This window comes from Coenobita brevimanus, chromosome 48, assembly GCF_032717465.1.
Source record: "Coenobita brevimanus isolate Jiangsu-jjx chromosome 48, ASM3271746v2, whole genome shotgun sequence".
NCBI lineage: Eukaryota > Metazoa > Arthropoda > Malacostraca > Decapoda > Coenobitidae > Coenobita > Coenobita brevimanus.
Window position 1 is genome coordinate 1,470,580 of NC_137001.1, and position 19,958 is coordinate 1,490,537.

Sequence of the window (19,958 nt, forward strand, 5' to 3'; positions counted from 1 at the left end):
AGTTAACTATCCAGTATGTTCTAAGCCAACTCAGCCCCAGGACCCTACAGCAACATGGGACATTGTTCTCGCCACGTATTCTACACTGGACCATTTCTCTCTTGGCGCTGCTTCGGTAGCGCTTCGAGAGTTGAAAACAAGATCCAAAAGCCAAACACTTTTAATTTATATAAACCTGAATCTATACGCTAAACATCATGACTACAAGGTGACTCACTCTCCTAATCCATGACTACAAGGTGGCTCACTCTCCTAATCCATGACTACAAGGTGGCTCACTCTCCTAATCCATGACTACTACAAGGTGGCTCACTCTCCTAATCCATCACTACTACAAAGTGGCTCACTCTCCTAATCCATGACTACAACAAGGTGGCTCACTCTCCTAATCCATGACTACTACAAGGTGGGTCACTCCCCTAATCCATGACTACAAGGTGGCTCACTCCCCTATCTCCCACACCTTTACTTATTCCCCTAGACTTACCAAAAAGGGGGCCTGAAGCGACGAGCCAAATGCCATTAATTACCCCTGACACACCCATTATGGCCATGTACTTGTACACTCCCATACTCTCAACCATCAGCAGCGCATCAAGGCTCATGCAAGACCCTGCCAGGAACCCAAACATCCCCAGCGACACGTTTATCCACACTATCCCCTCCACGAAGCAGAACACTGTGAAGGGTAGGAACGGATGACAACAGCGAAGGTGAATCGACTTATCCCTATAGTTATACGTATTCAAATAATCATTTTCATCAAAATATCTTACATGCAAAGTTTCAGTACTGTCACGTATTAATTTATATCTAATTTTATCAGTTACTACTTACTAACAATCATAACCATAAGTCCTGAGGTGCTGATAATGATGAGGACACGCGTATTGAAAAATGGTAGGTCAGTCAGGGGGGTCACCACAAACCTAGAGAGAAGGTTAAAGATGCTGCACAGTGACACCCCCATGATGCCTGTTCCTGTGTATATCCCTCAGACTTCATGGCAAATGGCACCATCATCATGATGTTCAGACAGACACCAAGCACAAAACTTCCTCCCACGGAAATGATGAGAGCTGACGCATACCGCAGAATTCCAATGTTTCTGAGTAAAGTTCTGAACAGTGCTACCAAAGTGGTTTTCAAGTCAGGTTTGTTTTTAGATGCACTGGGTGGTACGTGACTCTTAGTTCTGGTTGTTTCTTTGTTCACAGTAAGACTAAGGTCACCAGTACTTTTCTCACTGTTTTCGATCCATGTTTTGGAAGATATCAGTTCACTTGTTTCAACCAGTCCCAGAATCTCTGTTGTGCCATCATCTGTTTCATTTCCTGGCTTATAAGTGCTGGAGATATCATGAAGTTCACTGTCAACATCTATTTTGAGATGTTTATCGCCAGATACTTCTTTTGGGGTTACTGTTTTCTCATCCTTTTTCCGTTTGTGCCAGGCAACGGGGTGTAAGACTGCAGCAACAGCACAGTTATTGAGCATGAAGGCAGCGACGATGAGGGTGGCTCCCCTGAAGGCGTACTCCTGCTGCAGGTAGGTGATGGCGGGAGGCCCAAGTATCCCACCTATACAGATCCCCGCTGACATGATTCCAGTGGCCCGACCTCGCAGTCTCTTGAAGTAAAAGGGAATGATGCAGTAGGCCACCAGGCAGCACAGACCAGACCCCAGACCTAGACAAAAAAAACATAGATTAAAAGTTGGGTGAATGAGAAAAGATAGCTTACATCCAGGCTCTTATTTAATATTTAGGACACAGTTCCGATAATTCAATCACATGCTTATCCATTTTCTCGTATAGGGATGCAGTGTCATGAGGGTGAATACTCGTATCTCAGTATCTTACGACAAAATAAAAACATGCATGGAGGAAATAATTATAGTGTCCCATTCTTCATTCAATTTCACAGGCCGCCTCAGCTATCTGTTCTTCCCCTTCAGTGTAATACATTGTTGAGCTATCACTGCATTCATGTACTTTCCTCCTGTTATGACATATGCACTACATTTAACCCTATCGAGAGTTAAGGATTCTTAAATCTTTTGGTGTGTTCGCCACAAGATGGTATTTACTCTCTCTTGAAGTGGTCTCTCGTCCTCTAACAACGGTGACGTTACAATCACCCTTGTGTGCAATATCAGGGAAGAGTCAAAAGTCTGGGTCGAGTCAGTATCTGCCAAAACCGTCCCTCCCAGCTTTTCATCGGTCAGCATGCAACACGACTGAGCAATGTCAATATTCCCTGGGGTACAAAAGAAATGAATGAGAGAGCTTGCCCTCGCATCACCACACATCCTCAGGAGCCCTTATTGTGTCTACCCTGGCAAGACAAACAATATCTTAATCGCCCGCCTTATCATACAACAGCGACCACCTCAGTAATGGCACAAAAATATTGGATGCGCTCTCTCTCTCTCTCTCTCTCTCTCTCTCTCTGACTAACCTACGAGAAGGGAGTGTGAGAAGAAGAGGTAGGGAGCACTGGTGGCGAAGGCGGAGAAAGTAAAACCAGCACTAATAAGCAGCCCACCGACAAAGGCCACACCTCTCCAGCCAAAGTGTTCCGCTAGTGCCCCGCCCAGAAGGTTTGAGCCGTTCCACAAGAAACTCTCAGCGTTGAAGATGGCTGCCACTACTGCTGAGGGCGTCTGTAGCTGGTTAAGGAAGTCCAGGAAGAGGATGCTGAAGCAGTTACTGATGATTCCTACAGAGATCTGATGATTGAAAGTTAGCCATTAGACGCATCCAGTCCGTCAGTAAATAAAATAAGTCGACGATACAGTCATCCCTTGTTTTTTGCTGGCGTTTGGAACAGAGACGCTCTTGTATTGCAAAACTTTACGCTCGCGTATTGCAAAACTTTACGCCCGTGTATTGCGAAACTTTACGCCCGTGTATTGAGAAACTTTACGCCCGTGTATAGAGAATCTACGATTGATGGAAACCAGTCTAAAAGGATGATGATCTAAAATTCCTCGGCAGTGTTCCAAAGCTTAGACATCAAAGTATCTTGTTTGATATGGACTTTCTGATGATGTAGCATAAAATATTAATTTCATCTTGCAATACACCATGAAATAATGTAGTTCTTATCCTGTGACTGTTTACTTCCTCACGAGTACGCGGAGATATTTGTATGGCATGAGAGGAATGAGTTAGGGGAAGAGGAGGAAGGGTAGTGAGTGGAGTGATGATGTGAGTGACCTGATTAAGGATAAAGATGTATGTACCTGCACTGCAGGGCTTCATTATCGTTTGTACTCTCTTCTGTATTTAGTACTGACACAGAAATGGCATTATTCTTAGTGCTTGCAAATAAATATAAACATTATCAGTCTCACGTGAGGAATGATATGACGATGTATTCTGTGGAGTCTAATATCCATTCTAAATTTTACAGTCACATTCTATGAGCTTCTAAAGGTGGCGGCTGTAGTCTAAAATGGCAGTGCTTTTAGAGGTAAGATACTTTCAAAGATGAGTTAGTACTGCTCTAATATTCTTGCTACGATTAGTTACAACCTCCCAAATACTCACCATTACCACCCTTATACTCACCATTAGGACAAAAGTACCTAATAGGACAACGTACGCCCAACCACCATCCAAAGGCTCGGGTTCATCATCATCATTATCATTATCATCATCACCCAGCCTTCCCACATCCTTCTCTCTGCCACTTTCTTGTCGCATAATCAATTTCTCCTCCTCCTGCCTTAGCTCTTGCCCGCCCGAGGCATCCACAACTACTGTCTTAATCTCAGCCTTAACAGTGGTCCCATGGTCACCCGCACACCCAGCCTGGTTCGCTCTTGATATCGGGGTGTTGTTGTCAGTCATTTTTTCGTTCTCAGTCACGTCTGTTTGTTCGTCGCGTAGAGTCATCTACTCTATCCTTTAATAATGGTTCTCAATTTAATTTAATCTTCAAGAAGACTTTGTAATTTTATGTTATACTTCGACTCCACAATTTTCACTTCAACTAACCCCCAAATGATTTTAGGTAAGAATTAGTTCTCGATGAAAAGCCGACATTATTGTGACACATAGTTCTTTTTTAAACCCATATCGCAGAGGGAAAGGACGAGAATACGATCAAGTGACGGGGTGGAGAGGTGAAGGCTGCATGAAGTACAGTGAGAGACTGGGACAGGGCAGCTTTGTGGCGGACTGGCGTCGTGGAGAATGATTTGCTTGTGGCCACGTACTCTCCGAGATTCAGGCAGCTGGATATTGATTGATACGAATGTGAACGCAGGCTCGCTTTCACACGTAAAGTAAAACAACACTTAATTTACGCCCATCACTTTTCCATCAGCATTTTCCTCACGTTTTCTCCAGTTACGTTTTCTCAAGACCGCTTCGTTGTTCACTATGCACACTTCGTCACTGTTTATCTTATACTGTAGATATTCTCTCTACATATCCCTTGCACTTTCGTACTGCCGTTTCCAAGGTTGTTTTAGTGAAACTTTGTAATGTTTTTAGTTTCACACTACACGGAACGACAGAGAGAAGGGAGCAGTGAGTGAGAGGAAAGCGGTGAGTGTGAGCGTAAAGGGAGTGTATGTGGGGTAAGAGCAATAGGCAACAACTAAGGGATTGGGGCTTGAGTGTTGAGTCGACGTGAGCAATCAGCTTGGAGGGAGAGAGGGTGGGAGGGAGGTAGAGGGATAAAGAGGGAGGGAGGGAGATTAACAAGGAGTGAGGGGATGGGGGAGAAACAGGGCGAGAGGCTGCTCGGTATCTAGACCAGATTTGAAGGGGATGTTTTAGGCTGGGCACACAATGAGGCCTAGATTATAGAGGACTGCAGTAGCAATGAGTTAGACAGAAATCTCCATATAATTATTAGAAATTATACAGCGCACATTGATCCGCAAAAGAGGTTCATACTCCTCTCTACCTGGACAGCGCAGGTGTTAAAATGCAGTTTCCTATACACATATAGAAGGAAAGAAAGCAAGAAATATTAGGAACCTTCATAAGCATAATATGTTGATCAGAAATTACCACTTCTTTTGTTTTGTTGAGAGAGAGAGAGAGAGAGAGAGAGAGAGAGAGAGAGAGAGACAGACAGACAGACAGACAGACAGAGAGACAGAGAAAGAGAGAGAGATGACCTTGGCTGACTTATCTCTTTGTCTATCTACACCAAGAGCGTTATGTAAATCCCGTCTCAACTACACGAATAAATAATGTATATAATTACCTTCCATGCCCCTGTCATTACTCATACAAGTACCATTATTTCCAAGCCAAACAAGATTGATTAGTAAAGTGAATGGTAAAGATTTTTGTAATGATAGTAAGGTGGTGGGTAGACTGGCTCAACATGCAAATTGGTAAAGATCAATGGCAAGTACAAACAGCACTATATTTGACTCAGCAACAGGGTGTGGTCTAGTACTGCTATCTCATCACTGATGTCTGTGTTAGATTAGCACACATACACACACACACACACACACACACACACACACACACACACACACACACACACACACACACACACGCACACACACACACACACACACACACACACACACACACACACACACACACACACACACACACACACACCTCCATGTGCCCTCAAGCCATAAAGATTTTGTTGTTTTTATCAATATTCTTGTCGTGGCATTAGGCTCACCCGAAACGCGAAGCCTCTGAGGAAAAAGAACTAGAACTAATGCAGGACACGTAAAGAAAAAGGTTAAGTTGTAGGCTGACGATTAGAAGCATCTGAAGATACTGTATTTACAAGATTTTATTTTTTCCTCATTACAAGAAGGCTTACATCACTTGGAAAACATAGGTAATTACTCTTTGGATTAGATAGCCAAATGAGCATCAATTACCCCCATTCATCTTCACATCATTCCCTCCACGTTGGGTCATATTTAACTGCTTGAGTTTTTGTTGCATGGGACAGGGAGACAAAGGTTTATTCCTGAATTCTTTATTTCTCTGAAACGTTAGAGGAAAACAACTCATGCTTTAACCTCCCTACCTCTCTCTCTCTCTCTCTCTCTCTCTCTCTCTCTCTCTCTCTCTCTCTCTCGTCCTCTCTCACCCAGCACTTCAACTTGTCTCAGTGGATCATCTAAAAATCTGATATAAAAAAAATACAGCTTTACTTCCCACCGTATTAGTCAGTTTATTAGCATGTAGCACCTTTAGCACACCTGTGGAGTTGTTTTGAGAGAAATTGTTGGCACAGCTGTGAAACTGATCTGAAACAATGTTAACACAATTCCTTACTGATACAACAGCCTGAGGCTTCACCCCACCACACCTTCCCTCCCACCTCCTTCATTCGTGGAGACCTGGCTTCATTGCACATAATATCACAAGTCGTCTCTTCTTTTTACAGTCTCCCAGTCTGTCTGTCTTCCATGTCTCAACTTCCTGCCTCTTCTTTAGTTCCTTAAATTGTAATTTTTAACACTCAATAAGCCACATCACATGCTGTACCTTACTTGACCTTTTTACATTCATATTTTATCCTCTTGTTGCCTCCACTTACACTTTCATATCTTCCTTTCTGATCTCTTTATCCTTGCTCTTTTCTTCCCCTTTGCCCCAGTTTTTTCCCCTATCCTGCTCCTTCTCTTTCCGCTTATCGTAGGCAAGTGCTGCTGGGAGGAACAGGTAGAGGATGATGGTGATGAGGGCGGTGGAGGCGAGAGCACACATGGTGATGGTGTAGCTGCCACTCACGTCCCGGATCACACCTGCGGCGGAACACTTAATTAGCAACAGGTACTCGTTTAGTTAATTACAGTGCAGTGCTTCGTTAATAATGATTGTAGATAGGCAAACAAATTTCTCATCATTATCATACTTACTGTGAAAATCTCTGTGAGTGCACTAGGGAAAACAATGCATTAACAGTACACGAACATTTATAAGGATTATGGGATGTCTTAGAAGGCCAATAAATGCGACGAAAGCTAATTACTGTAGTGGTCATCGATGAACGCTGAGATGGACTTCAGAGGACTTCACTTAGATACCCCCTACTTACAATACCATAGAGCAATTCTTTCCACAAATCAGGAGTGCAGAAACAAGTAATTTTCCTTAACCAGTGCATTACTACCTCTGCATTTCATCACTTTACAGAATCAAAAAGCAGTGATGTATGGGAGGTGAAATTATAATGGTTGTTCGTTCTGTAGCAGCCGTGGCTCAGTGGGTTAGAGCGCTCCGCATTGACCGAAGGGTCGGAGGATCGAATCCACCCAAGGGTCAATGGTAGACATCAGGAAGGGCATCCGGTCATAAAATGCTACACGCTCCAATCCAAAGTCCTCTACCCAGGGGCAACGCCTTAGCCCATCGGGGATACCTGGCATAAAAGGAAAAAAAAAAAAAGTTCGTTCTGTACTGAGTGGACATCAATGGTCGTCCTCTCAAAGACTTTCCTGTACCATATATCTGTTTACTTCATGAACATAACAGTGAATGGTCTGAAAATAAGTTTTATTTAACATTTCAGTTAACTATCCAGTATGTTCTAAGCCAACTCAGCCCCAGGACCCTACAGCAACATGGGACATTGTTCTCGCCACGTATTCTACACTGGACCATTTCTCTCTTGGCGCTGCTTCGGTAGCGCTTGGAGAGTTGAAAACAAGATCCAAAAGCCAAACACTTTTAATTTATATAAACCTGAATCTATACGCTAAACATCATGACTACAAGGTGGCTCACTCTCCTAATCCATGACTACAAGGTGGCTCACTCTCCTAATTCATGACTACAAGGTGGCTCACTCTCCTAATTCATGACTACAAGGTGGCTCACTCTCCTAATCCATGACTACAAGGTGGCTCACTCTCCTAATCCATGACTACAAGGTGGCTCACTCTCCTAATCCATGACTACTACAAGGTGGCTCACTCTCCTAATCCATGACTACAAGGTGGCTCACTCTCCTAATCCATGACTACAAGGTGGCTCACTCTCCTATCTCCCACACCTTTACTATTCCCCTAGACTTACCAAAAAGGGGGCCTGAAGCGAAGAGCCATATGCCATTAATTACCCCTCCGACACCCATTACGGCCATGTACTTGTAGACTCCCATACTCTCAACCATCAGCAGTGTATAGAGGCTCAAACTAGACCCTGCCAGGAACCCAAACATCCCAAGCGACACGTTTATCCACACTATCCCCTCCTCGAAGCAGAACACTGTGAAGGATAGGCACGGATGACAACAGCGAAGGCGAATCGACTCATCCCTATAATCATACGTATTCAAATAATCATTCTCATCAAAATATCTTACATGCAAAGTTTCAGTTCTGTCACGTATTGATTTATATCTAATCTTATCAGTTACTACTTACTAATAATCATAACCATGAGTCCTGCGGTGCTGATAATGAAGAGGACACGGGTATTGAAAAATGGTAGGTCAGTCAGGGGGGTCACCACAAACTTAGAAAGAAGGTTAAAGATGCTGCATAGCGACACCCCCCATGACGCCTGTTCCTGTGTATACCCCTCAGACTTCATGGCAAATGGCACCATCATCATGAAGTTCAGATAGACACCAAACAAAATGCATCCTTCCACGGAAATGATGACAGCTGACGCATACCGCAGAATTCCAATGTTTCTGAGTAAAGTTCTGAATAGAGCTACCAAAGTGATTTTCAAGTCAGATTTGTTTTTAGATGCACTGAGTGGTATGTGACTCTTAGTTCTGGTTGTTTCTTTGTCCACAGTAAGTTTAAGGTCACCAGTACTTTTCCCACTGTTTTCGATCCACGTTTTGGAGGGTATCAGTTCACTTGTTTCAACCAGTCCCCGATTCTCCGTTATGCTATCATCTGTTTCATCATTTCTTGGCTTATAAGTGCTGGAGATATCGTGAAGTTCACTGTCAACACCTATTTTGAGATATTTATTGCCAGATACTTCTTTTAGGGTTACTGTTTTCTCAACCTTTTTCCGTTTGTGCCACGCAACGGGATGGAAAACTGCAGCAGCGGCACAGTTATTAAGCATGAAGGCAGCGATGATGAGGGTGGCTCCCCTGAAGGCGTACTCCTGCTGCAGGTAGGTGATGGCGGGAGGCCCCAGAATCCCACCTACAGGGATCCCCGCTGACATGATTCCAGTGGCCCGACCTCGCAGTCTCTTGAAGTAAAAGGGAATGATGCAGTAGGCCACCAGGCAGCAAAGACCAAACCACACACCTAGACAAACAAAACATAGATTAAACGTTGGGTGAATGAGAAAAGATAGCTTACATTCAGGCTCTTATTTAATATTTAGGACACCTTTCCGATAATTCAATCACATGCTTATCAATTCTCTTGTATAGGGATGCAGTGTCATAAGGAGTAGTACTAGTACCTCAGTATCTTATTGCAAAATAATAATGTGCAATGAGAAAATAATTCTACTGTCCCATTCTTCACTCAATTTCAAAGGCCGCTTCAGCCATCTGTTCTTCCCCTTCAGTGTAATACATTGTTGACCTATCACTGCATTCATGTACTTTCCCTCTTATGACATAGGCACGACATTTAACCCTCTCGAGAGCCAGGGATTCTTAAATCTTTTGGTGTGTTTGTCACAAGATGGTTTTTACTCTCTCTTGAAGTGGTCTCTCGTCCTTTAACGACGGTGACGTTACAATGACCCTTGCGTGCAATATCAGGGACGAGTCAAAAGTCTGGGTCGAGTCAGTATCTTCCAAAACCCTCCCTCCCAGCTTTTCATCGGTCAACATGCAACACGACTGAGCAGTGTCTATATTCCCTGGGGTACAAAAGAAATGAATGATAGAGCTTGCCCTCATATCACCACACTTCCTCAGGAGCCCTTATTTTATCTACCCTGGCTCGACAAACAATATCTTCATCGACCGCCTTATCATACGAAAGTGACCACCTCAGTAATGGCAAAAAAACAAAAATGGATGCTTTCTCTCTCCCTCTCTCTCTCTCTCTCTCTAACTAACCTAGGAGAAGGGAGTGTGAGAAGAAGAGGTAGGGAGAGCTGGTGGCGAAGGCGGAGAAAGTAAAACCAGCACTAATAAGCAGCCCACCGACAAAAGCCACACCTCTCCAGCCGAAGTGCACTACTAGTGCCCCGCCCAGAAGGTTTGAGGCGGACCACAAGAAATTCTCAGTGTTGAAGATGGCTGCCACTACTGATGAGGGCGTCTGTAGCTGGTTAAGCAAGTCCAGGAAGAGGATGCTGAAGCAGTTAGCGACGATTCCCAGAGACATCTGATGATTGAAAGTTAGCCATTAGGAGCATCCAGTTAGTAAACAAAATAAGTCGACAATACAGACATCCCTTGTTCTCTGCAGGTGAGTTAATACGGCCCTAATACTATTTTGAAGATTAGTTACAACCTCCCTAATACTCACCAATATAACAAAAGCACCTAACAGGACAACGTAGGCCCAACCACCATCCAAAGCCTCGGGTTCATCATCATCATCATCATCATCATTATCATCACCCAGCCATTCCACATCCTTCTCTCTGCCACTTTCTGGTCGCATAATCAAGATCTCCTCCTCCTGCTTTATCTCTTGCCCGCCCGAGGCATCCACAACTTGTGCCCTCTCCTTATCTTTAATCTCAACCTTATCAGTGGTCCCAGGGTCACCCGTACACCCAGCTTGGTTCGCTCTTGTTAGAAGGGTGTTGTTGTCAGTCATTTTTTCTTCCTCAATGACATCGGTTTGTTCGTCGTGTAGAGACATCGTCTCTATCCTTTAATAATGGTTCTCAAGTTAATTTAATCTTCAAGACGACTTTGTAATTTTATGTTATACTCCGATTCCACACTTTACACTTAAACTAACCCCCAGATGATTTTAGGTAAGAATTAGATGTCGCTGAAAAACCGTCAATGTTATTACACATAGTTCTTTTCTAAACCCATATCGCAGAGGGAAAGGACGAGAATACGATTAAGTGACGGGGTGGAGAGGTGAAGGCTGCATGAAGGACACTGAGAGACTGGGACAGGGCAGCTTTGTGGCGGACTGGCGTCGTGGACAATGATTTGCTTGTGGCCACGTACACTCCGGGATTCAAGCAGCTGGATATTGATTGGTACGAATGTGAACGCAGGCTCGCTTTCACACGTAAAGTAAAACAACACTTAATTTACGCCCGTCACTTCTCCATCAGTATTTTCCTCACGTTTTCTCTACAGTTACTTTTTCTCAAGACCGCTTTGTTGTTCACTATGCACACTTTTTCACTGTTCATCTTATACTGTAGATATTGTCTTTAAATATCCCTTGCGCTTTCATAAAACTGTTTCCAAGGTTGTCTTTGTGCAACTTGGTAATGTTTTTAGTTTCACACTACATGGAACGAGAGAGAGAAGGGAGGCGTGAGTGAGAGGAAGGCCGTGAGTTAGAGCGTGAAGGGAGTGTATGTGGGGTAAGAGCAATAGCCAACAACTAAGTGCTTGAATGCTTGAGGGTCGACTTGAGCACCCAGTGAGAGGGAGGAAGGGAGGGAGAGGGAGAAAATAGGAGGGAGAGAGATTAAGGAGTGAGGGGATGGGGGAGGAACAGGGGGGAGGCTGCCCGGTGTCTCAACCAGTTTGGAAGCGCATGTTTTAGGCCGGAGACACAGTGAGGCCCGGATTATATAGCGTTGGAGTAGCAATAAGTTGGACAGAAATCTCCACAGTAATTATTGGAAACTAGACAGCGCACATTGATCCGGAAGACAGGTTCATACTCCTCTCTACCTGGACAGCGCAGGCGTTAAAATGCAGTTTCTTATACACATGTAGAAGGAAAGAAAGCAAGAAATATTAGGAACCTTCATAAGCATAATATGTTGATAAGAAATTACCACTTCTTTTGTTTTATTGAGAGAGAGAGAGAGAGAGAGAGAGAGAGAGAGAGAGAGAGAGAGAGAGAGAGAGAGAGAGAGAAATGACCCTGGCTGACTTATCTCTTTGTCTATCTACACCAAGAGCGTTATGTAAATCCCGTCTCAACTACACGAGTATGTAGTGTATATAATTACCTTCCATGCCTCTGTCATTACTCATACAAGTACCATTATTTCCAAACCAAACAAGATTGATTAGTAAAGTGAATAGTAAAGATTTTTGTAATGATAGTAAGGTGGTGGGTAGACTGGCTCAACATGCAAATTGGTGACGATAAATGGCAAGTACAAACAGCAGTATATTTGACTCAGCAACAGGGTGTGGTCTAGTACTGCTATCTCATAACTGACGTCTGTGTTAGATTAGCACACACACACACACACACACACACACACACACACACACACACACACACACACACACACACACACACACACACACACACACACACACACACACACACACACACACACACACACACACACACACACACACACACACACACACACACACACACACACACACACACACACACACACACACACACACACACACACCTTTATGTGCCCTCACGCCATAAAGATTTTGTTGTTTTTATCAGTATTCTTGTCGTGGCATTAGGCTCACCCGAAACGCAAAGTCTGTGAGGAAAGAGAACTCCAACTAATGCAGGACACGTAAAGAAAAAGGTTAAGTTGTAGGCTGACGATTAGAGGCTTTTGAAGATACTGTATTTACAAAATTTTATTATTTTTTCCTCATTACAAGAAGGCTTACATCACTTGGAAAACATAGGTAATTACTCTTTAGATTAGATAGCCAAATGAGCATCAATTACCCCCATTCATCTTCACTTCATTCTCTCCGCGTTGGGTCATATTTAACTGCTTGAGTTTTTGTTGGATGGGACAAGGAGACAAAGGTTTTTTCCTGAATTTTTTATTTCTCCGAAAATAGGAAAACAATTCAAGTTTTAACCTCTCTCTCTCTCTCTCTCTCTCTCTCTCTCTCTCTCTCTCTCTCTCTCTCTCACCAACACTTCTACTTGTCTCAATGGATCATCTAAAAATCTGATATAACATAAAAATACAGCTTGACTTCTCACCGTATTAGTCAGTTTATTAGCATGTAGCACCTTTAGCACACCTGTAGAGTTGATTTGAGAGGAGTTGTTGGCACAGCTGTGAAACTGATCTGAAACAATGTTAACATATTTCCTTACTGAAACAAAAGCCTGAAGCTTCACCCAACCACACCTTCCCTCCCACCGCCTTCATTTGTGGAGACCTGGCTTCACTGCACGTAATTTCACAAGTCGTCTCTTCTTTTGCAGTCTCCCAGTCTGTCTGTCTTACATGTCTCAACTTCCTCTTCTTTAGTTCCTTAAATTGTAATTTTTAACACTCAATAAGCCACATCACATGCTGTACCTTACTTGACCTTTTTACATTCATATTTTATCCTCTTGTTGCCTCCACTTACACTTTCATATCTTCCTTTCTGCTTTCTTTATCCTTGCTCTTTTCTTCAACTTTGCCCCAGCTTTTTCCCCTGCCCTCCTCCTTCTCTTTCCGCTTATCGTAGGCAAGTGCTGCTGGGAGGAACAGGTAGAGGATGATGGTGATGAGGGCGGTGGAGGCGAGAGCACACATAGTGATGGTGTAGCTGCCACTCACGTCCCGGATCACACCTGCGGCGGAACACTTAATTAGCAACAGGTACTCGTTTAGTTAATTACAGTGCAGTGCTCCGTTAATAATGATTGTAGATAGGCAAACAAATTTCTCATCATTATCATACTTACTGTGAAAATCTCTGTGAGTGCAATAGGGAAAACAATGCATTAACAGTACACGAACATTTATAAGGATTATGGGATGTCCTAGTAGGCCAATACATGCGACGAAAGCTAATTACTGAAGTGGTCATCGATGAACTCTGAGATGGACTTGGGAGGGCTTCACTTAGATACCCCCTACTTACAATACCATAGAGGAATTCTTCCCACAAATCAGAAATGCAGAAACGAGTAATTTTACTTTACTAGTGCATTACTACCTCTGGATTTCATCACTTTACAGAATCAAAAAGCAGTGATGTATGTAAGGTGAAATTTTAATGGTTGTTCCTTCTGTAGCAGCCGTGGCTCAGCGGGTTAGAGCGCCCCGCGCTGACCGAATGGTTGGAGGATCGAATCTACCAAAAGGTCATTGGTAGACATCAGGAAGGGCATCGGGTCATAAAATGGTACACGTTCCAATCCAAAGTCCCCTACCCAGGGGCAATACCTTAGCCCTTCGGGGATACCTGACATTAAAAAAAAAAAAAAAAAAAAAAGTTCGTTCTGTACTGAGTGGACATCAATGGTCGTCCTCTCAAAGACTTTCCTGTACCCTATGTCTGTTTACTTCATGAACATAACAGTGAATGGTCTGGAAATAAGTTTTATTTAACATTTCAGTTAACTATCCAGTATGTTCTAAGCCAACTCAGCCCCAGGACCCTACAGCAACATGGGACATTGTTCTCGCCACGTATTCTACACTGGACCATTTCTCTCTTGGCGCTGCTTCGGTAGCGCTTGGAGAGTTGAAAACAAGATCCGAAAACCAAACACTTTTAATTTATATAAACCTGAATCTATACGATAAACATCATGACTACAAGCTGGCTTACTCTCCTAATCTATGACTACAAGGTGGCTCACTTCCTTAATCCATGACTACTACAAGGTGGCTAACTCACCTAATCCATGACTACAAGGTGGCTCACTCCCTTAATCCATGACTACTACAAGGTGGCTCACTCTCCTAATCCATGACTACAAGGTGGCTCACTCTCCTAATCCATGACTAGTACAAGGTGGCTCACTCTCCTAATCCATGACTACAAGGTGGCTCACTCTCCTAATCCATCACAACTACAAAGTGGCTCACTCTCCTAATCCATGACTACAACAAGTTGGCTCACTCTCCTAATCCATGACTACTACAAGGTGGGTCACTCCCCTAATCCATGACTACAAGGTGGCTCACTCTCCTATCTCCCACACCTTTACTTATTCCCCTAGACTTACCAAAAAGGGGGCCTGAAGCGACGAGCCAAATGCCATTAATTACCCCTGACACACCCATTATGGCCATGTACTTGTACACGCCCATACTCTCAACCATCAGCAGCGCATCAAGGCTCATGCAAGACCCTACCAGGAACCCAAACATCCCCAGCGACACGTTTATCCACACTATCCCCTCCACGAAGCAGAACACTGTGAAGGATAGGCACGGATGACAACAGCGAAGGTGAATCGAATTATCCCTATAGTTATACGTATTCAAATAATCATTTTCATCAAAATATCTTACATGCAAAGTTTCAGTACTGTCACGTATTAATTTATATCTAATTTTATCAGTTACTACTTACTAATAATCATAACCATAAGTCCTGAGGTGCTGATAATGATGAGGACACGGGTATTGAAAAATGGTAGGTCAGTCAGGGGGGTCACCACAAACCTAGAGAGAAGGTTAAAGATGCTGCACAGTGACACCCCCCATGATGCCTGTTCCTGTGTATATCCCTCAGACTTCATGGCAAATGGCACCATCATCATGATGTTCAGACAGACACCAAGCACAAAACTTCCTCCCACTGAAATGATGAGAGCTGACGCATACCGCAGAATTCCAATGTTTCTGAGTAAAGTTCTGAACAGTGCTACCAAAGTGGTTTTCAAGTCAGGTTTGTTTTTAGATGCACTGGGTGGTACGTGACTCTTAGTTCTGGTTGTTTCTTTGTTCACAGTAAGACTAAGGTCACCAGTACTTTTCTCACTGTTTTCGATCCATGTTTTGGAAGATATCAGTTCACTTGTTTCAACCAGTCCCAGAATCTCTGTTGTGCCATCATCTGTTTCATTTCCTGGCTTATAAGTGCTGGAGATATCATGAAGTTCACTGTCAACATCTATTTTGAGATGTTTATCGCCAGATACTTCTTTTGGGGTTACTGTTTTCTCATGCTTTTTCCGGTTGTGCCAGGCAACGGGGTGTAAGACTGCAGCAGCAGCACAGTTATTGAGCATGAAGGCAGCGACGATGAGGGTGGCTCCCCTGAAGGCGTACTCCTGCTGCAGGTAGGTGATGGCGGGAGGCCCAAGTATCCCACCTATACAGATCCCCGCTGACATGATTCCAGTGGCCCGACCTCGCAGTCTCTTGAAGTAAAAGGGAATGATGCAGTAGGCCACCAGGCAGCACAGACCAGACCCCAGACCTAGACAAAAAAAACATAGATTAAAAGTTGGGTGAATGAGAAAAGATAGCTTACATCCAGGCTCTTATTTAATATTTAGGACACAGTTCCGATAATTCAATCACATGCTTATCCATTTTCTCGTATAGGGATGCAGTGTCATGAGGGTGAATACTCGTATCTCAGTATCTTACGACAAAATAAAAACATGCATGGAGGAAATAATTATAGTGTCCCATTCTTCACTCAATTTCACAGGCCGCTTCAGCCATCTGTTCTTCCCCTTCAGTGTAATACATTGTTGAGCTATCACTGCATTCATGTACTTTCCTCCTGTAATGACATATGCACTACATTTAACCCTATCGAGAGCTAGGGATTCTTAAATCTTTTGGTGTGTTTGCCACAAGATGTTATTTACTCTCTCTTGAAGTGGTCTCTCGTCCTTTAACAACGGTGACGTTACAATGACCCTTGCGTGCAATATCAGGGAAGAGTCAAAAGTCTGGGTCGAGTCAGTATCTGCCAAAACCGTCCCTCCCAGCTTTTCATCGGTCAGCATGCAACACGACTGAGCAATGTCAATATTACCTGGGGTACAAAAGAAATGAATGAGAGAGCTTGCCCTCGCATCACCACACATCCTCAGGAGCCCTTATTGTGTCTACCCTGGCAAGACAAACAATATCTTAATCGCCCGCCTTATCATATGACAGCGACCACCTCAGTAATGGCACAAAAATATTGGATGCGCTCTCTCTCTCTCTCTCTCTCTCTCTCTCTGACTAACCTACGAGAAGGGAGTGTGAGAAGAAGAGGTAGGGAGCACTGGTGGCGAAGGCGGAGAAAGTAAAACCAGCACTAATAAGCAGCCCACCGACAAAGGCCACACCTCTCCAGCCAAAGTGTTCCGCTAGTGCCCCGCCCAGAAGGTTTGAGCCGTTCCACAAGAAACTCTCAGCGTTGAAGATGGCTGCCACTACTGCTGAGGGCGTCTGTAGCTGGTTAAGGAAGTCCAGGAAGAGGATGCTGAAGCAGTTACTGATGATTCCTACAGAGATCTGATGATTGAAAGTTAGCCATTAGACGCATCCAGTCCGTCAGTAAATAAAATAAGTCGATGATACAGTCATCCCTTGTTTTTTGCTGGCGTTTGGAACAGAGACGCTCTTGTATTGCAAAACTTTACGCTCGCGTATTGCAAAACTTTACGCCCGTGTAATGCGAAACTTTACGCCCGTGTATTGCGAAACTTTACGCCCGTGTATAGAGAATCTACGATTGATGGAAACCAGTCTAAAAGGATGATGATCTAAAATTCCTCGGCAGTGTTCCAAAGCTTAGACATCAAAGTATCTTGTTTGATATGGACTTTCTGATGATGTAGCATAAAATATTAATTTCATCTTGCAATACACCATGAAATAATGTAGTTCTTATCCTGTGACTGTTTACTTCCTCACGAGTACGCGGAGATATTTGTATGGCATGAGAGGAATGAGTTAGGGGAAGAGGAGGAAGGGTAGTGAGTGGAGTGATGATGTGAGTGACCTGATTAAGGATAAAGATGTATGTACCTGCACTGCAGGGCTTCATTATCGTTTGTACTCTCTTCTGTATTTAGTACTGACACAGAAATGGCATTATTCTTGGTGCTTGCAAATAAATATAAACATTATCAGTCTCACGTGAGGAATGAAATGACGATGTATTCTGTGGAATCTAATATCCATTCTATATTTTACAGTCACATTCTATCAGCTTTTAAAGGTGGCTGCTGTAGTCTAAAATGGCAGTGCTTTTAGAGGTAAGATACTTTCAAAGATGAGTTAGTACTGCTCTAATATTCTTGCTACGATTAGTTACAACCTCCCAAATACTCACCATTACCACCCTTATACTCACCATTAGGACAAAAGTACCTAATAGGACAACGTACGCCCAACCACCATCCAAAGCCTCGGGTTCATCATCATCATCATTATCATTATCATCATCACCCAGCCTTTCCACATCCTTCTCTCTGCCACTTTCTTGTCGCATAGTCAATTTCTCCTCCTCTTGTCTTAACTCTTGCCCGCCCGAGGCATCCACAACTACTGTCTTAATCTCAGCCTTAACAGTGGTCCCATGGTCACCCGCACACCCAGCCTGGTTCGCTCTTGTTAGAAGGGTGTTGTTGTCAGTCATTTTTTCTTCCTCAATGACATCGGTTTGTTGGTCGTGTAGAGACATCGTCTCTATCCTTTAATAATGGTTCTCAATTTAATTTAATCTTCAAGAAGACTTTGTAATTTTATGTTATACTTCGACTCCACAATTTTCACTTCAACTAACCCCCAAATGATTTTAGGTAAGAATTGGTTCTGGATGAAAAGCCGACATTATTGATACACATAGTTCTTTTTTAAACCCATATCGCAGAGGGAAAGGACGAGAATACGATCAAGTGACGGGGTGGAGAGGTGAAGGCTGCATGAAGTACAGTGAGAGAGGGCAGCTTTGTGGCGGACTGGCGTCGTGGAGAATGATTTGCTTGTGGCCACGTACTCTCCGAGATTCAGGCAGCTGGATATTGATTGATACGAATGTGAACGGAGGCTCGCTTTCACACGTAAAGTAAAACAACACTTAATTGACGCCCATCACTTTTCCATCAGCATTTTCCTCACGTTTTCTCCAGTTACGTTTTCTGAAGACCGCTTCGTTGTTCACTATGCACACTTCGTCACTGTTTATCTTATACTGTAGATATTCTCTCTACATATCCCTTGCACTTTCGTACTGTCGTTTCCAAGGTTGTCTTAGTGAAACTTTGTAATGTTTTTAGTTTCACACTACACGGAACGACAGAGAGAAGGGAGCAGTGAGTGAGAGGAAAGCGGTGAGTGTGAGCGTAAAGGGAGTGTATGTGGGGTAAGAGCAATAGCCAACAACTAAGGGATTGGGGCTTGAGTGTTGAGTCGACGTGAGCAATCAGCTTGGAGGGAGAGAGGGTGGGAGGGAGGTAGAGGGATAAAGAGGGAGGGAGGGAGATTAACAAGGAGTGAGGGGATGGGGGAGAAACAAGGGGGGAGGCTGCTCGGTATCTTGACCAGATTGGAAGGGGATGTTTTAGGCTGGGCACACAATGAGGCCCAGATTATAGAGGACTGCAGTAGCAATGAGTTAGACAGAAATCTCCATATATTTATTAGAAATTAAACAGCGCACATTGATCCGCAAAAGAGGTTCATACTCCTCTCTACCTGGACAGCGCAGGTGTTAAAATGCAGTTTCCTATACACATATAGAAGGAAAGAAAGCAAGAAATATTAGGAACCTTCATAAGCATAATATGTTGATCAGAAATTACCACTTCTTTTGTTTTGTTGAGAGAGAGAGAGAGAGAAAGACAGAGACAGACAGACAGACAGAGAGAGAGAAAGAGAGAGAGATGAATTTGGCTGACTTATCTCTTTGTCTATCTACACCAAGAGCGTTATGTAAATCCCGTCTCAACTACACGAATATATAATGTATATAATTACCTTCCATGCCCCTGTCATTACTAATACAAGTACCATTATTTCCAAACCAAACAAGATTGATTAGTAAAGTGAATAGTAAAGATTTTTGTAATGATAGTAAGGTGGTGGGTAGACTGGCTCAACATGCAAATTGGTGAAGATCAATGGCAGTTACAAACAGCAGTATATTTGACTCAGCAACAGGGTGTGGTCTAGTACTGCTATCTCATCACTGATGTCTGTGTTAGATTAGCACACATACACACGCACACGCGCA

At 43.4% G+C, this 19,958-nt stretch overlaps 2 protein-coding genes across 2 annotated transcripts; both read right to left on the reverse strand.

Moving 5' to 3' along the window:
* Positions 1–6,541: 6,541 nt before the first annotated feature.
* Positions 6,542–10,758, reverse strand: LOC145399248 (monocarboxylate transporter 12-B-like). Its single transcript, XM_080271935.1, has 5 exons — positions 10,525–10,758; positions 10,089–10,272; positions 8,377–9,231; positions 8,027–8,218; positions 6,542–6,753 (listed from the first exon to the last, which is right to left on the reverse strand). The coding sequence occupies exons 1-5, from the start codon at positions 10,756–10,758 to the stop codon at positions 6,542–6,544; spliced, it is 1,677 nt and encodes a 558-aa protein (XP_080128061.1).
* Positions 10,759–10,883: 125 nt separating this feature from the next.
* LOC145399250 (monocarboxylate transporter 12-B-like) lies at positions 10,884–18,407 on the reverse strand. The gene is made up of 6 exons (XM_080271936.1): positions 18,203–18,407; positions 17,050–17,223; positions 15,342–16,193; positions 14,992–15,183; positions 13,398–13,605; positions 10,884–10,893 (listed from the first exon to the last, which is right to left on the reverse strand). The coding sequence occupies exons 1-6, from the start codon at positions 18,405–18,407 to the stop codon at positions 10,884–10,886; spliced, it is 1,641 nt and encodes a 546-aa protein (XP_080128062.1).
* Positions 18,408–19,958: the final 1,551 nt, after the last annotated feature.